Source organism: Agelaius tricolor, unplaced genomic scaffold (genome assembly GCF_023055355.1).
Source record: "Agelaius tricolor isolate 1412-34295 unplaced genomic scaffold, bAgeTri1.0.p SCAF_22, whole genome shotgun sequence".
Lineage (NCBI taxonomy): Eukaryota > Metazoa > Chordata > Aves > Passeriformes > Icteridae > Agelaius > Agelaius tricolor.
In genome coordinates this window covers 7,498,550-7,516,917 of record NW_027269282.1, presented here as the reverse complement: position 1 = coordinate 7,516,917, position 18,368 = coordinate 7,498,550, and the positions used below count along the sequence as shown (strand labels likewise).

The 18,368-nt window shown below is 43.2% G+C and overlaps 1 protein-coding gene across 1 annotated transcript in view; it reads left to right on the top strand.

The window, feature by feature from the left end:
* Positions 1-4,141: 4,141 nt before the first annotated feature.
* GFRA1 (GDNF family receptor alpha 1) overlaps positions 4,142-18,368 on the top strand; it is a 139,127-nt gene continuing 124,900 nt past the window's right edge. Inside the window, 4 exon segments of the mRNA XM_071446101.1 lie at positions 4,142-4,540; positions 4,542-4,591; positions 5,696-5,980; positions 7,766-7,849. Coding sequence (XP_071302202.1) covers positions 4,494-4,540; positions 4,542-4,591; positions 5,696-5,980; positions 7,766-7,849 — 466 coding nt within the window. The 5' untranslated portion in view covers positions 4,142-4,493.

The following is an 18,368-nucleotide window of genomic DNA, read 5'->3' as shown; positions in this document are numbered from 1 at the left end:
ATTCAAGGTTTCATAAGCCCCTCAAAATTGATTTTTGGAGCGCTGTTATTTAATCTGCCCTTTACAAAACTTTAATGCCTTGAGCAAATCCTTCTTGCCTTATTCCCACCAAAAGGCACTTTGACTTCATGGTAAGCAGATAAATGTAAGACAAAAAATGCAGTTCAGACTGTTCCCCCAGTCCCTAGTAATTCTCTAACTTCTCTATTCTCCCTTTCTCATTATTGAAGAAAGCCTCCTGTGTAAACACTACTTTTTGTGCTCCCACAGCACAGAGGCTTTTTCCCATCACTAGCCTGCTCTCCCCCACCTGCTGGATCTGACTCATTAGTTCAACTTTAGCTTTGCTTCACCTCTCCACTCCCTTAAGAATCATATTTAAAGTTCATGGCACTGTTCTTATTCTCTGCATACTTTCTCTTCACATACCTAGCGGCACTGCAGATAATACTGTGTAATGTTCCCTGGGCTCAGTGGCTCCAACTCCAATATTTTCTTGCAGGGTTCACTCTTTAGAAGAAGGTCTGTGGCAGAGATGGCAAAGGGAATCTGCAGGCTAACCCTGGGCCAGGCAATGGATTAATTCAGCCTCCTTGTCAGCTCAGGGGTACATTGTCATCCCCAGACCAACCCAACACAATGCTCCAACACTGCAGCCTTTGCAGGTGGAACCGGCTGCAAAACCACATGCACTGCCTTTGAGGGAGGCACCTCTGCATGGGACACCTCTGAAGAGTTTGCTGTCATTGGTTTACATGCAGAGGAGGAGGCAGAAGGACAGAATGCAGCAAAGTTCTGGTTTTGCTGTGCATGCCTGGCCTCCTGGAGCAGATGGCCTGGATGGATACAGGCTGCCCTCTCTTGATGCTGTTGCTGCATTCAGAGCATTTGGGCCCAGGCTGAAAGGTGACAGGAAGCTGAAAACTGCCCAGTGTTAGGGCTTACACTTACCTCAATCTACTTGGAAAGAAAAGGGTTTGAAGCACTGATTTTACTTAAGTTTTAGTGTCAAATAACCCCACTATCCACATTACTTTGCCTTTTCTTTGTGAGAAGTTTCCAGTGAAGTATAACAGCTTCCAACTAGAAAGAAACCAGTAACTACAACTACATAAAGACTGAAGTACTGGCAGTTAATGCTGGCAGCAACTAGCTTGGAGTATTTAGCTCTACCTTCCATATTATTTATACTGTAATGGCCTTTAAACAATAATCCAGTGGTGATTGTGTCATCATCCTTCCTGTAATGAAGTGTTTGTCCTCACCAGCTCCACCTTATGTATGTTATATTAATTGTTCTGAAACTTTTTTATAAAACTTGACCAGCAGAATATTTTAAAAAGTACTTTAACAATACTTTAAAATATTTGCATTAAGTACTTCTGTATGGCTTACTCTTTTATTTTTCTTTTATCTGAAGAGATTCATTAGTTGAATGATTGACAAATACAAATTGTAAGGCAGACCTTGGTTTGACTGAAATCAACAGCAAAACATTCAATGACTTAATTTTACCCCAGGGCAAGTAAAAGGCAGTTGGAAAACACTCCAAAGACCCAAAGGATTATGCCTCCAGCCACAGAGTGGCTTATGAGGTTTTGTGTGCAACAGAAATTTATAAATAATTCCATATATGAAAGAGAAAAAGGAAAAAAAATAATTTCTGCTATGGAAAAATGTCCTTGTGGTTGGTAAGGAGCTGTCTCCCACCTACTGTCCTGGTAAGGAGTGTGTAGCAGTTGGATATTCTGAGCAACTGTATGCAGCTTGGACTTTCTTCTTGGATCTTGACCTTCAAACATGGTTGCATTTTAAACTTTTTTTCTCGATTAAAACCTTTTAACCTTTTTTCACTTTGGGTGGTAGTTTTCCAGAGATGAGTCAAAATACTGGCAAGAGGAGTGTTTAGATAGTATTAAGAATTTTTGGATGCATGTTTTCCAGCTGTTTTGTTATTTCTGAACTGTCAGCGACATTTTATTCAACTTTTAACACTTAAAATGCGAGTTCAGTTTTACTGTAACAGAAACACCCCACAAAAGCCGTGTTTTATAACAGCAAAAGTAGTTGTTAATGCAGAGATTTACAATGTGTTGCTTTTTTAAATGCCAAATAACTTGTGTGTATATATGTATTCGCGTATGTATGTATGTGTTCAGGACATTAAAGCATGAATGGTTTTGTAAAAAGTGGCCTGGATTTCAGCCTGATTTTCAGTTGCTACCCTCTGCTGTGAATCTTGTAGCTATTCTTGACTTAGTTTCTAAATGACAGGAGAATTATGCTACCTTTGTGTTAGATACACAGATAACTTCTATACAGAGCTTATCTGTATGCCATAATGATGTCAAAATTACCAGTGAAGAAGTAATCATCTCTCCTTATCACTCAGCTCAATTTCTATTGAAGTGTTTAGAAGACCAACTTGTTTCATTAAATACCAGCGATTTGAGAAGCTGAAGCTGTCTCCAATCGTCAATGCTATCACCAACTTAGCACCTTCTAATTACCCTGAAATACTCCAGAAATCTGGTCATTGTCTTTGTTCCTCCAATTACATCCTCATATGTGCAGCAGATAATAGACTTCGTGACCATTTAATAGTGTATGCCTCTTCACATTAAACAACTAAACCACAAAACTTGGGACTTAATCAGTTTCAAGTTGATATCACTATTACAATTTCATTGAGAGAACCAGTCCTTTACACAGGTTTTTTGGGTTCTGTTGGATTTTGTTTATTTTTATTGTGGGTCATGGGTTTCGGGGCTCTTTTTTTTTTTTTTTTTTTTTTTTTTTTTTTTTTTTTTGTATAATGCAAATCCATCTGTTTAGAAAAAGTGGCAAGAGAGGGAAAAAAAACCGAAAAAATAAAACCGAACAGCAAAGCAAACAAAAATAAGCCCTTTCCATTTGGGCTCTATGAATGTTGTACTCTCTGTATATCCTGGCATATGCTAGGCTTTTAAATAAGTGTTTTGAAGTACCTTTCAACAGTTTAGCTCCATCTGCCATCCAGTTTTTGCTATAAAAGTGGCCAGCCTGATCATCTCCCATCTCATGAGGCGACTCAAACTCCTTTAGGCAAAATTTATTGCAAGGAGAAGCAAATTCCTTGAGTCGAATGGACCAAATAGCTTGTTGACAAAACTGCCAAGGAACATATACGCTGACTTCTTTTAAAAATAGAAAAAAATAAACCCAAAACAACTTAACACATTTGATTGCAGCCAGAACATTAAAACACCTGAATCAAATTTTCCACACATGAAAATAAGGAAATCTGGAAGCTGAAGCTATTTTAGGCTAATTGCATTTTGCTGGGTTTCGGAGGAGTGGTACATAGTAGCAACTGTGGGAAAACCACTAAATAGTTCTCTGTTTGAACCATCTGTCACGAATATGGGACATATGTTCGCTTTGTTTATTCAGGAGCCAAGTGGAAGCCGATACACAGCGCTGGGCCCGGCCGAGGGCCGGAGCGCACCGCGCACTGCAGGGATACGGGGCCCGCCCGCCCCGCGGAGGCTGCGGGGAAGGACGGGCGGCGCTCCCGGGGCCGCTGCGGGACGCCCCGGACCTTCCCCCGCGGGCGGCGGGGCCGGCAGGGGGAGGCCGCGACCGCCGAGCCCCGCGGAGGGCGGGCGGGGAGCGGAGCATCGCCGCGGGGCCGCCGCCTCTCCCGGCTCGCCCGGTGCCGGCGGCGCCCGCTGGGATCCGCGCCCGCTGGGATCCGCGCCCGCCGGGGCCGCTCTCGAGGCCGAGGGGGCCCCGCTCTGCTCGGCGGAACCGGAGCGGCCGCGCCTCCCGCCCGTCCCAGTTTTCCCTGGCAAAGTTTGGCTGCCGGCAGCGCGGCCACCCCCGCTCCGCCCCGGCGGCGAGCGCTCCGCGCAGCCTGCGCGGCCCCGCGCACCGCCCCGGCCCCGGCGTCAATAAAGTTGCGGTCGGGGGGGTGGAAGAGGCGAATTGCCCCGGTGGGGGGCTCGGGAAGCCGCGGCGCGGGGCTGTCAGAGGTGCTGCCACCGGGGCTGACACCAGCGGGGCTGACACCAGCGGCTGGCCCCGGCTGCGCGGCCGGGGGCGGGCGGGCGCTGCGGTCTGGCGTGGGCACCCCCCTCCCGCCCCCCGTGCCTCTCGGTCCCTCCCTGGGAACAGGCGCTGCCCACCCAAGGAGGCGACCGGCGCTCCTGCCCCGCTGCCGCTCGCTCGCTCACTCACACACATCACACAGACACACACACATAAACCGTGCGTGCGCCTCTCGCTCCCGCACTGGAGTCAGCGCTTGTGCCTGCAGGTTGCTCAGACCTGAAATCTAAGGGAAAAGCTCAGCGTTTGCGTCGCTGCTCCTGCCGCCGGTGGTGGTAGCGGTGAAGAGGAGAAGGGGTTGTGGGGTTTTTTTTGCTTGGTGGCTTTTTTTTTTCTTCTTTCCCCTTGAATTCAATGGATCTGAACTTGGAGCCTTTAGACCTCGGCGGTATTGGAATATCTACATGCTGATCATCTTTGTTGTGACACATCAAGTCGTTTGGGGAAACCAAAGACAGCAAGATGTTTCTCGTTCTCTTGTACTTCGCTTTGCCCTTAGTGGGTAAGTTGCTGGTGCCTGATTTCGGTTTGCACATCGCTTCATAAAGCAAGGCATAGGGTTTATGGGACCGGGAGCCTGATGCTTGTCAGTCTATTGTTTAGGCAGAACAGTGAAGTTTCCAGTAGTTTTAATGGCTCTGCTTCATATCAGTTAGCCCGGTCTGCGTTTAAAGCTCTGTAGGTTACAGACTTCGGTACTTGCCCGTTTAGCCTCTTGTTAAATTGGGTTCTCGCAAGTTACAGGGAAACTTTTCATTTAAATAAAATAAGGCTGCCTGGGGAGGGTGGGGGATGACAAGACCAGCTGAAGGATTACATCTTCACCTGAACCTGGCAACCTGCCCGACTGGTAGTGGTTTGCAGCCCAAACTGGTTTCCTTTCCACAGGAGAGGTTTGCGTTTCCATCCGCATGTGTCTGAGGGAGCATGACGGGGGCACGATGGAGAGGAGAGAGTTAATGCAATTTGCTTTGTTCTCCTGCAAAAACATCATACGTGGAGAGAAGTGGGGAGAGGGGGAAGTAACAAATTCTACCTTTATGCATATAGAATAAGCAAAAATGTGCACAGCCTTTAAAAAGTGACTGACGCAAAGACAGGCTAATATCAATCAGTGAGGATACTTATCTCTCTGAGCGGGCTGTTCCTGGATGTAAGTGAAATTACAGCAAAGCTCTTGTGGAAAGTGAGGCTGAATGTTTAACCCCTTACTTAAACCCTGCAATGGAAAGCTGATTTGTTTCACCAAAGTGGATCTATGGAATAACAAATGCTTGTTTTATCAGGCACATTAATCCCTCCGGGTTTTCTTTCATTTTTCTGTTTCCTCATAAATCAGCCATTAGGGTTAAAAAATACTGTTTCATTGGACTCCCCCGAAAGTGGATCTAAGCCCACGGAAACCCTGTGTGCTTTTTCCTAAGGCGTAGCATGAAGCCAGGAGGTTTGCAAGGTGCTGCCCCTGGGCTTGGCCGCATGTGCAGCGTGAGGAGGTGCCCCGTGCCTCCCCGGTGCTGCTCAGGATCGGGGGTTCCAGGCACGCTGCTCCCCCAAAGAGCGCGGGTTGGTTTGTGTCTGCTCTCCACAGATGTACTTTTGTCTGCAGAAGTGAGCGGGCTGCCTGGAGGGGACCGCCTGGACTGCGTGAAAGCCAGCGATCAGTGTCTGAAGGAGCAGAGCTGTAGTACTAAATTCAGGACACTGAGGCAGTGTGTAGCCGGCAAAGAGAGCAACTTCAGCCGGGCCACGGGCCTGGAGGCGAAGGACGAATGCAGAAGCGCCATGGAAGCTCTCAAGCAGAAATCCCTGTACAACTGCCGCTGCAAGAGGGGCATGAAGAAGGAGAAGAACTGCCTGCGCATTTACTGGAGCATGTACCAGAGCTTGCAGGGTACGTGGCGAACGCAGAACCCTCAGCGCAGGGTGCGGGTGTGCGGCTGCGCCCCCCGAGGGGCTCCGGCTGCGCCCCCGAGGGCCCTGGCTGCCCCCCAGGCTCTGGCTGTGCGCCCCGAGGGGCTCTGGCTGTGCGCCCCGAGGGGCTCTGGCTGTGCGCCCCCGAGGGGCTCTGGCTGTGCCCCCCAGGCCCTGGCTGCGCCCCCGAGGGCCCTGGCTGTGCGCCCCGAGGGGCCCTGGCTGTGCGCCCCGAGGGCTCTGGCTGTGCCCCCGAAGGGCTCTGGCTGTGCGCCCCCGAAGGGCCCTGGCTGTGCGCCCCCGAAGGGCCCTGGCTGTGCGCCCCCGAAGGGCCCTGGCTGTGCGCCCCCGAAGGGCCCTGGCTGTGCGCCCCCGAAGGGCCCTGGCTGTGCGCCCCCGAAGGGCCCTGGCTGTGCCCGCCGAGGGGCTCTGGCTGTGCGCCGCCGAGGGGCTCTGGCTGCGCCCCCGAGGGCTCTGGCTGCGCCCCCCGAAGGGCTCTGGCTGTGCCCCCGAGGGGCTCCGGCTGCGCCCCCGAGGGCCCTGGCTGCGCCCCCCGAAGGGCTCTGGCTGTGCCCCCGAAGGGCCCTGGCTGTGCGCCCCGAGGGGCTCTGGCTGCGCCCCCGAGGGGCCCTGGCTGTGCCCCCCAGGCCCTGGCTGTGCCCCCCAGGCCCTGGCTGCCCCCCAGGCCCTGGCTGTGCCCGCAGCTGCCGCCTCAGGAGCCCCGTGCGCCCCGCGCAGCTGCGGCTCCGCTCCCGGGCTGCCAAAGCCGCAGCCAGAGCTTCCTCCAGGGACCCAGCTGACCTTCCTGCACCGCAGCCGAAGATAGGGGCACGAGCATCACTAAAACCGTCATTTGGAGACATTCTCCTAATCGTGTTAAAACTCCTTAATTAGGGCTCACCCAACAGGACGCTGGAACTAGTTTCGAAGAGAAGGTTGTTTTAAGTGAAAGTTTATGTTTTCCTTTCCTGTATTTACTCGCAGTATTTCCAGAGGCAGAAAAAACCCCAAAGTTTATGGTTCCTACAGCATGTAGATGGGCCAGTTAGAAGAGATACAACAGTGATTGACTCAGGACTGCTCTGTTATTCATAAGGCAAATTTCTGTTAGTCTCCTGAGAACAGTCAGGTCCTCATATGAGACACATCATTTTTAGTCCTGTCTTGCTGTGGTCCTGGAGTTGAAGGTACAATCTCTCACTTCAGTGTGCTCCCCATTTAACTTTTTTTAAAGTTGCTTCTGCAGAAAGGGAAACAATCCCTTTCTGTTCATTTGTCCATATATTTTAATGAGTCCATATGTACTTTTTTGCTAAAGGTAATAACAGACGTTTTCTACATCATAAAAAGTTTCTTTTCCAGCAGCATCCTGTCAGGAGTGTTTCATACCAGAGATGCTAGTTTTTGGCTGTTAGCTGAGCTTCTAAAAAAGAGCTCTGCTGTTGTGGTGAATGAAGAGGAGCATCCTTGCTACAGCTTCTCTCCTGCTGGCAGGAGATGGGACAGTCCCTGTGATGTCACAAGCTGTCTCTGCAAATTATGACCTTACCCAGGGAGGAGGGAGAGAAGATATCTAGTGACAGGGATAAACAATTAGCTTATTTCAGGTGTTTTTACAGGTAATTCTTTGAAAACAAGTAGTCATATAAACTTTTTAAAGGGAGTAAAGGGAAGTACATTTCACTGTTATGGAGTAAAAATAAACAAAAAATCTTATCCTGAATTCATGTGTAAGAAAAACATCCAAATATTTTTTTGTCTTTAGGAAATGACTTGCTTGAAGATTCCCCTTATGAGCCAGTTAACAGCAGACTATCAGACATATTCAGGCTAGCACCAATGGTATCAGGTAAGCAGACTTAAAATTCTTTAACTGACACATGATTTTGTTATTGAATTATGAAACTTTCAAGCAGTACTCATAAATAAAAAGAAATTATAATGGCTTCCTGGATTTAGGAAGCTCATGATATGGTTGCACAAAAGAAAAGACTAATTGGTTTTGAAATGAAAGAATGCTTGGCAGGATGGCAATTTGTATTCTTTTTGAGTCATTCTTGACAATAAATGCTGAATTTTCCTGTAGGTGGCAATCTGATTCCCTGCGTTCCCAATTTACAAATCCGTTCCTTTTTGGGAATTTGGTCAGTGCAAGTTACCTCCTATTGACATTACAGAAGATCAGAAGATACATCTTTCAAATGCTTGCATAAGGGAATGCTTTATAGCTTCATACAGTTTTTTAGAAAAAGAAAATTCCGAATTAAAGCTTGTCTTCTTTTCTGGAACTGCTGCCTTTTTAAAGAGCCTATTCACAACTTCCTCCTTTTTCTGGGTTTTTGGGGTTTTTTTTGGGTTTTTTTGGTTTTTTTTTTTTTTTTTTTTTTTTTTTTTTTTGTTGCTGTGTGGCTGCCTTTCAAAACTTTTTTGTGCTATTTTGAATATGTTGCATGGGTATTAAACAATGGTGTTGGTTCTTTACCAGCCTAAGTTGTTCTCATGTGAGGTCACATTTACTGAAAATGTGTTTTTTGGGGGGCATTCACTGGGTTACAGATTGGAATTTCATTTCTTTTTAGGAGCTTCAGAAAGTCTTTTTTGAGGATGCAGTCTGTCCTCTGGATTTTTATTTCCTTACCTCCATAAAACAAATCAAATGTGCACAGCTCAGTGTGTAAGTTGGACAGTGCTGAAGCTCTACTTAAATGACATGCTATGGATAAAGCATTAGGAGATGCCTCTTTAAAAGAAAGGGGAAAAAAAGACCAAAGAGAGTGGCTTGACCAATTTTCAGATGTACTTACACTTTTTAGGACTCAAAATCCCATTAAAAGCCAGGGGTACTTAGGTTGTTAAGTATTTAATGGTACAGATTTTCAAAGGCATATAGACACATAAAATGTAGATAACTGCCCATTGGGATTTTCAAAAAGGACTAAGTGATTTAAATAGGCGTTGGATGCCCAGGCAGTTTTGAAAATTTTAAGTGCTTAATGCATCTTTAGGTATCTTAATACCTTTGAAAATCGTCCCTTTAGTCACTTTTCAATATGTGACTTCAGATCCTTATCCCATACATCTTTTGAAAGCATTGTCCTATTTGGTGAGCATGCCTGTTGGAGAAATGGTAGAGAGCAATGATAAATCTCTGAAGAATCTTTATTTTTTTATTTTTTATTGCTTAAAACTCCTACTTAATATAAAACCAAGACAAAATCAGTGTAGAGGAGTTCCAGGCTGTTTTCTTGAAGTTTATGATCAGCCTGCCTGGGGCCAGATTCTAACATATCTCAGCAGTTTTGTGATCTCAAGAGGAATATCTTTATCTGCATTCTGCCTTTCTATTGTTTTTTGGGGTTTTTTTAGGTTCCCCATTTACTTGCAGAATAATTACCTTAAAAATGTGATTTTCATGCCACTATCCAGAGCAACAATGAAGTAAGATATAGTTGCCAACAGATGATGTCCATCCTACCACAGTTAGGTCTCATCCCATGTTTTCAGTGCCCCCCAGACTGCTGCTTCCTTGGTCAAAAGACTCAGGTTTACAAGGATGGGAGGCCTAGAATTCATAGTGAGCAACAAACAGAAGTTGTCATCTAGAAGAAAAACACCAGTATTTGAAAGTATTGTCAGGTGAAAGAAAAAGATTAGCAAAAGCATTTTTCTTATTGTCATGGTTACTATTGCATGTTACATTCTTTAAAGCTCCTCAGCCTTACAGGTTTTTTTGCAGAGCTCTGCAAATACAGCAGAACTTCATAAAATTTGATTAAAACAAACAAAACAATCCCTGTACAAGTAGTGTTGGCAGGGGTTTCATACCTGGTGTTCTGCTAATGTGGACGTTGTGTTTATAGATGTTGCTGAGTGTTCACTCCCATTAAAGTTAGTTTTGTGTAATTAAAAGCAGCAATTAACTCTTTCATACCACAAAACCCATTCTGTGTTCCTGTATTACTTGGACTTATATCAAGGGTCATGTCTTTGCCCCCTTTTGTATTTATTTTTGTGGTAGTGTAGAAAATCACAGTAGTTTTCTTTTGTGGTATGTAAAAGGGGAAATCATTGGCTGAGATGACTGTTTTGTGTCAGATAAGTCTTTTAAGTAGTGTACATAAGCCTACAAAATGAAGGACAGTTTTTAAAACCAGTTAAAGTTGATGTAATTCTGTTCTGACTGATGTCCAAAATTGCTTCGCCTATGGAGACAGGACGCCACATTCTCTTTATTTCAAGCATCAATATGTTGGTTTAGGAGAAAAATCAGGAATATATGGCTAAACCTGTTACTAAGATTGAGTCTTCCTAGTTGAAAGGCTGTCTTGTTTTTTGTTTTGGGCATATGTAGGGTTGACTTTTTTTTCTAACTACTACGTCAGATGTGGTGCTTCTGCCTCAAGGGTGTGAATTTCTTCCTGTTAAGCAGCTCTTGAAATTGCTGAAGACTTGTGTGTTAGTTTTGGAGGGTAACAGATTTGGGTTAGCTATTATGATGTAAAGATTTTGCTTAAACAGACATTTTTGCTTGAACCTTTGCAACTTTTGAGAGGTGAAAACATTTTAAGGCCATTGACTTCTGTCACAACTACAGTAAATGTAAAATCTGTTGATTGGATTTCAGAATTGAGTTTCACACTACATTAAGGAGTGATGCTTGAATTAGTAACTTCTTCAAGCTATCTGTGGCTTTTTACTACCTGGAGAGCAGTTTGCCTCTTAAATTTGTATTTGTAGTTGATACTGAGCTTTGCAACTGGAAGATATGTTATTATTTTGGTGTTAGCTGATACAGTATAGTGGTCAGCTCAGGCACCTAGTAAGAAAATATCTTTCATAAAAAAATGTAGCTGTACATATCTGCAGATATATTTAACAAAGTAATGTTTCTGAAATGCCTCATTCACTTCAACAGAAAAGAGAGAGCCACTCCATCTGAATAAAATGCCTAAAGCCGTGTCTGTGGAGTGGTGTAAATAGAATTCTCAGTGTTAAAAAGAGTTGGCTATTTAGATCAATGCATTTAGGGTGACAAAATCCTCTCCTCCCATGGATTCACTTCTAAGTTGCCTAGTTGTTCATAGGCTTATTATCCCATTGTTCAGCTTTGTGAATCTTCTTTCTTCTATATCCTTTATGTTCAGAAATAATCTTAAAAGAACAGGCTACATAAATCAGAGCATTTGTTAAAACACAGAGTGTTTGCTGTTATCTGTGAAGAATTGGTTGGTTACATGCTACTAGTTAAACCTTGTTTCTAGTTGCTAAAGCACAGGCCTGGTAGAAATTAATGATTTTGCCACTATTCTTAGTGTAGTAAACTGTTTTTGCAAAGTTCCTTTTGCATCATTAGCAAATCAGAGGAAGAAAATGGTTCATCTGATTGTATGTCAAAGGGAGTGTTGTGGTTCTGCTCCTCTCATGAGAGGCTGCCTGATCTAAAATCTCTGGGAATCTTTTGTTGTAGAAGGTATGTGGAAGCTTATATTTAGAAAAGGGTGTATTTTATATTCATTATAGTAAACTTCTAAATTAAAACCAAGAATTCAGTAGACAGCCCAGCATGTCGGGCTTCTTGCTGGAGTGTATCATTCCCAGCACATGCAGTTACCAGCTTTGGTTTGCCCACTGAATAAGCTGTAAGTGCAGACAGAAGCAGTTATGGTCAGTGAGGTGGCTTTTTATTGTGTGGAAAAAGTTCAGACTAAAAAGTGAGCAGTGCTGGGATCTCAGGAGGGAGTGTGTGTGTGCTGGTGGCTGTTGGCCTCTGTCTGTGGGATGCACAAGGATGGCTCTGGCTCTCCCTCTAGCATCCCTCCCTTGCTCAGAAGGAGAGTAGGTTGATCAATACTTTCCCTAACATCCTTTGAGTTTTTCAAAGTCTTTTAGGCATCTTGTATAATTTATTCACAAATCACTAAGTCGATTGTGGGGAAAGAATGAATCCAGTGTGCAAAACACTTTCTTGAGGATAGGACAGACTTTTATAAGGCAATAACTCCCTCTCCCAGCATAAAACCTGCTCTGGGTATTGATGGCATCTATTTGCCCCTTCCCCGTTATATTTTTCTTCTCAGGGCTGGGGCAGGGACATCACTGACAATGAGCTGCTGGTGTTTCCTTGGAAAGGTGTCCATCAGCAAAGGTGGGGGAGGAAGGTTGGGGCTTTTCAGTCTGAACCCCCACAATGCAGAGAAACAGAACTTCCTTGTCTGTGTGCTTTTCCTTGTACCTTCTCCTCCTGCTATTCTGATGAATTAGAGCAAGCTGTGTCATAGTGAATTAATACCCCCCAAAACTTTCATTACCCCCAAAATTCTTTTACTCAAGAATGGAGTGTTTCCCTATTAATTTTTGTAATTCTTGATCTGATGTGAGAGCTGTGTTCTGGGTAACAAGTCCCTGACACTTTAATTATTATTTACTTCTTTTTTTCCTACCTGGTAAATGACTTTTCATTTGTAGAATCCATGTATGGCCTTTTTTATATTGTTTATCAAAAAGATAAGTTAGAATCTCTCTGCTAGCCAAGAGATTCACTGTTTTTTCCTTTTGGGGTTTGTGCCATGTGAATTAGTGGCTTCTCCCATGAATTAATACTGTGTGACATCTCCAATTCCTGTTGCCTGAGGCCTCTAATCCTGTTTCTGTTCCTAAATCTGCATGTATTTCAAATGCCACGTATTTTTCTAATTTAACACTATTTCTTTTTGTGAAATTTCTGTAAGATTATATGAGCTGCCACTTTTCTACAAAGGCAGTTTTAAAATATTTTTAATTAAAAAATATTAAAAAAGTTGATTTCTGTTGACTCTCTGCAATGCTTTTATTAGCTCTTACCCCCCATATCATTACTGCTGAGTTTAAAAAGTTGAGTTACCTCATGTTAGTAACCTTGTGCATACACCCGAGTTCACAAACAATAAACCAGATCTTGTTAGGCTAATAGGAGTCTTGCAATCTGATTCTTTTCCCACCGAATTAAGCATAACATATAAAAATTTTATTTCATTATGATATATTCTGTTTCCTGTTGTATTTTTCTTTTTTTTGGCTTGGTTCTGGTTTTCTGATGTGAGGTCGAGCTCTCTGATATTAGAAAAGTAAAAACTGCTTATATTTAGCCTACATTGTTACACACATAACTGTGTTTTAAAATAATAGCCCTTGAACCAATATTTAATACTGGTTTTACACAAAACCAGTCTGTCTGGTTTTCCTCAGTGAGAATTTGTGTCCTGTTCCAAGAAGACAAACTAACAGACAAACCAGGCACCTGTTTTAGCTGTGTTTAAGAGAATGAAAATAGTTTGACAAAAATAAATCTAAGCATGTACAATGTTTGTGTTGTTTGACATTTCTGAGTGCAGATTTTCTTTGCAGAGGCAACTAGGCTGAGTTCCAGGCAGATAACAAGTTATCAAGGGTGCATAGATACCAGTTCCTATTTCCACTTCTGCATTTTTATAATCAGATTGGACTTCACACAAAAGAAAATCACTTTGGTGACTGCTGGCTTGCAGGAACTCTTTGAATATCCTGTTTTCTGCATGTCTTGAAGCTAGATTTGATTATGAGAGGGGAATTAAGTACCTTGCTGAAGTAACTGATTGGCTGGCCTATAAAGGCAGTGCCTTCACTCCTTACCTTCAGCAGGCCTTGAAAATAGGAATATGTAAAATACTCTCAGTTCCTTGGTCAGATTATTGGAACCTTTTTGCTAATTTCTTTGAAGAGCTGTAAAACAGAAGATAAGGTCTTGGTTCCTCAAGTACTTAAAATGCACAGCTTTGAGCAAGTGTAGTGTTTCTGCTTGTCCTGTTAGTCCAGACAGGCTTTGCCAAACTGTTTCAACATGGGACACAGGATGAAATTCATTCCGTGGAAGGAGGAACCACCTGATTGAACACAAAGCATTTATGCATGAATATTCTGCCTCTCCATTAATGCCAGGAGTAGTAAGAGGGAATAGTTAGAAGTCTTGAAGGAAACTTGGGCTTGGGCAGTATTTTCCTGCAGCCTCAAAGGGAAGTGTTTGGGTATAGCTGGTTGAACAAGCATGACCATTTGTTAATAAAGTACCTACTTTATTACCAAACATTTATAATGTATGCAGTAAACCACATCTTTTCTAGAGTAACATCCTTGGAGAATGGAACTGCCATCCCTTAATCTGTATCTTTGCAGGAAAGCCTCAGTTACGCTGGGGTGGGTCAGATATTAAATGAACATATGTGTATATACATTTTTGGGCAGCTAACTGTGTGTTCTTGCTTCCCACTGCAGGCCAGCTTTATGGTTCACTTGAGTGGCACCTGAGTTTCTCTGAAAGAGGAGCAAAGGGCAGAGGAGTTGCCAGTGGTGCTGGTGGGATTATGGAGAGATCAGGTGGCTGAGGAGGGAAGCAGAATCGGGTTATCTGTTGAGAGAGGCAGCACCACTCCAGGGCTGCAGTGAATAGGAGCAGGCATGGGCTGCTGAGCCCCTCAGACACACAGAGCTGGCTGGATTCCCTGTTCTATAGGTGTCTGCAGGCTGCTGTGTCTCAGGTGAGTGGTGGCACACACTGAGCCTGCTGATGGGGCAGCTGCAGGTGTGATGGGGTGAGAGTGAGCAGAAGCTGCTTGGTTCGTGTGGTGACCACACTGTTGTCACTTGTTCAGTGGTAAAGGTGGTGTGAGGGTGGAAGAGAGGACTGCACTGAGTGGGCAGATTTCTATGGCAGCCTTCCTTGCAGTGCTTCCAAAATGCCTTGTGTGAAAGCAGTTTTCCCTGGTGAAACCAAAAGAACAGCATCCTGCAGCTCTCTGTCTCTTGATGGCACAGCAAGGTGCAGTTTATGCCAGGTGTTCTGCATACGGGCTCTTTACATTTGAAGATATTTTTAAACTTTTTTTTTTAATAACCCTATTTGTATTGGACTCTCAAAGATCTATATCTTTGACAGTCTTGGAGAAGTCAGTGCTTTCTGTCAGGAGTTGACAGTATGTTAAAAATGCTAAGAGTAAAATGCTTGTGTGTGATGAAATAATGATTTCTGGATTGCAAGGCAGATACTTATTTATGATAAGTATCTAACATTTCTTATTTTAACTTGCACATTATATTGTTTTAACCTTAGAAAGGAATGTGTTTACAGCTTTGATTTTTAGAAATGTGACTGGTTTTGTTCATGAAATGTAATTCTGTAATTTGTTATTTTTGGTAGTATTTTTATATTCTTGCATTTTCCATGGATGAAACTAATGCAGCAATAATGCTGTCAGTATAGTTACAGCACTACCACAATTAAGTTATTTTTGGAACTGTTCTTTAGTTACTGTGATGCTTTGACAATTTTTCCAAGTGTCAGGCTATTGTCCTGTACAATCTGCACTCAGCTTGAAATTTAACATGAGAGAGGCATGACACAAAGTGTAATGGCATAGAGATAGCTCTTGCTGCATAGAAATTTGCAGAAATGATAGGCTGTAAAGAGACTTGAAGGTATCAAACAATTTGAATAGAAACCCATAAATAAAGATGAATTTCTGCATTCAGTGGTTATACGATTTTATCACTTTCTGATGTCCATAGAATACATCTTCCCATCAGCATTTTGTCGTGCAGCTGATGAGGTTCAGAAGTCTTAAAAACTTCCATGCTCTTCCTTTTAAATTCTGCACCCGAAATTCAGTACTAAAGCTCAATTCAGCAAACCCAGAAATGGCTGATTGCTTGTTCCTCCTCTGCTGGAGCCAGCACAAGGATTCTTCCTGCTCCCCAGTCCCACAGCCTCCATCCCAGTGCAGGTGTTTTTTTGGGTTTAGCCCTGGCAGCCAGGCTCATGTTGAGCACTGCTGCTGCCCTGAGCTGAGAACCCCAGCTCACTCCTGCCTCGATGTACCTTTTCCATGTGCTTCCTTCCCTTCTTGGATTGTCAACTTTCCTCTCTGTGTAACTTCCCCACCAAATCCCTTTCAGCTGCAGGGGCTCCACCAGTTTCTTTCTCTGTGACTGCAGCTCTGCTTTCCACTTGGCTGCTCCTCAGCAATCTGGCTGCACTTTTCCCCATCCCTTTAGTGACACAGTTGTCACCAGACAGGTGAGACAGGTGTGTTCCTCTGTCCCTTCCCTGGTCCTCAGCTCTGTCCCACGTCTCTGCTCTGCAGGGCAGCAGGTGATGCAGCTGCCTGAGTGTTTCACCTGTGCTGAAGGAATCTGGGTCCCAACTCCCTCTTGGAATGGCTCAGGGCCAGAGCCACGCCTGCCTTGTCAGGTCTACTCAGGTCTAAAAATTGGGGTTTTTTTTCATAACATTTGTAAGAACTTCATATTCATTGCTCTGTCAGATTTGTTAAGTATGTCCTATGGGTTAAGAAATCACTGGGAGCTGCAAGGTGTAGAGAAGATAGAGACTGATATTTAATTTACTTAGATTTCCTTGGAAACTTATGATTAAAAAAAGCAAATACAGCTCCTGTCATATCCCTAAGCATTAGACTGTGACATATCTCATCTTATTCTGGTCTCATAAAACATCTAGTGTGTCATGCAAGTGATATAAATAAACATGCAGTGGACTTGAAACATACAGGCAATTAAGTGCAGTTGATGGCTGGCAGTTGTGTGAGATAATTGAGCATCTCAGGATTCTCTGAATGGGAAATAACTCATCATTTAGGTTAGCTGGCATGCAGATTATTTATTCAGATTTAGAAATGATGCAGGAAAGAAAGGAGCCATCCAAAAGCTGTTATATATGAACACATGTATTGCATTTGACTATTTGGATGATACCACATTGTGTTTACAAATGACACTGCACTTTGTAGAGTCATCTTCTTTTCCAGATGGAATATTTTTAGGATTAATGATTAAGTTTTGCTGATGTTTGTTGTCATAAGGCCATAAACAAAGTTAAGTAAGACAACACTAGCATTTGGTAGTAGTTCCAAAGAATTCTTTCCTCTTGCAAATAGAGTGGAATGTATTCTCCACAGCAGTGGCTTTGCATTAATGAATGCTTAAGCAGCAGATTAAAATTTCTGTATAAAAAATAGGTTAGGATTATATAATAACACAAGTCTGGGATATGAATAACAGTAAAGATGATTTTATTGAGCAGATTAGGTGCAATTAAATCTCAACTACAGAATATTTAAATACAATACCAGATCAGAACTCAGTCCCTGCAGCTTTACTTGCTTTCCTTCACACCTACAGGATCAGCACCTGACAGCAAAGTAAATTATAATTTTTATTGTTGTTCATTTTCTATTGCCACGGGAATGTACATCATGTTATCCATTAGGCCCCAGACAGACATGTCTTTTCTCCACATACACAGTTATGAAACAAGACATGATTGAAGACAGCAAGGTGTCAGCTGTATTTGAAATTCTATTAGAAATTGATGAATTTGCTTGTCAGCTTCCTTTAAAGGATTGCATGGGTAAGAACTGCCTATAGTGTTCTCATAAAAAAAAAAGTCATGAAAATTACAGCTTTAAAATCAACCCATATAGACTGAGAAATGGTGTCAGTTCTTTTTCTTGTAATCTATTACTTAATCTCAGTCTCCTAAACAGTGAAATAGAGACACAAACTTGCAGTGGTTGATAACACTCATGACCTGATGAAGTAAACTGATTTGATCCTCTGAGAGGTCAAACTGTGTGTTTCTAAGCAAACATCCCCCAAGGCTGCTGATGTGTGAGATGTCTCTTCCCCTTGCCAAACATCCCACCTTTGCAACAGAAAATTAAAGAAGACTTGCAAAGAAATGTGGTGTGTTAGTGTATAAATCTTGTCTATAAATTGCTGTGAGAATTGTTAAACACAGTGTTTGGTGATGTGTTTGGGTGGTTTTTTTTTTAAATTTTTGCACATTTTAAAAGTACCTCGACAGCTCTTTTTGGGTTGGGTAGAAAGTACATTTATTAACTCTAGCTGTGTTAATGTTTAGAGAGAAAGGCATACAGTGTTTTTGAATTTGGTAAATAGAAATATTGGAATCTGACTTGAGGCTGCACTTAGTTTTTTAATACATTTCTGCTGTATAACTAAAAATATCTTATCTGCATGCCCTTGACCTTTCTCTGAGAGCTGTGGGAAGATTCAAAAGCATAAATGAGAATAAATTTAGTATTTTCCTATTTGAAGAAAAACAGTACCACATGCCTTAGCTCTCTTCAAACTGGGGTTGTCAGTCCTGCATGGCCAGTGTGGCAGAGCAGAGCAGGTAGCCCTGGAAAAGGAAAGTAGTTAATTTTTCATTCCTTGCTCAGTTCTCCTCCTTGCAGGAGATGCCAATTACAAAAAGGATTTCTGTAGGATTTCTGAACGCTGCCCTTTCTCCCCAGCTTGTTGCGTGTAGCTCCCCATGC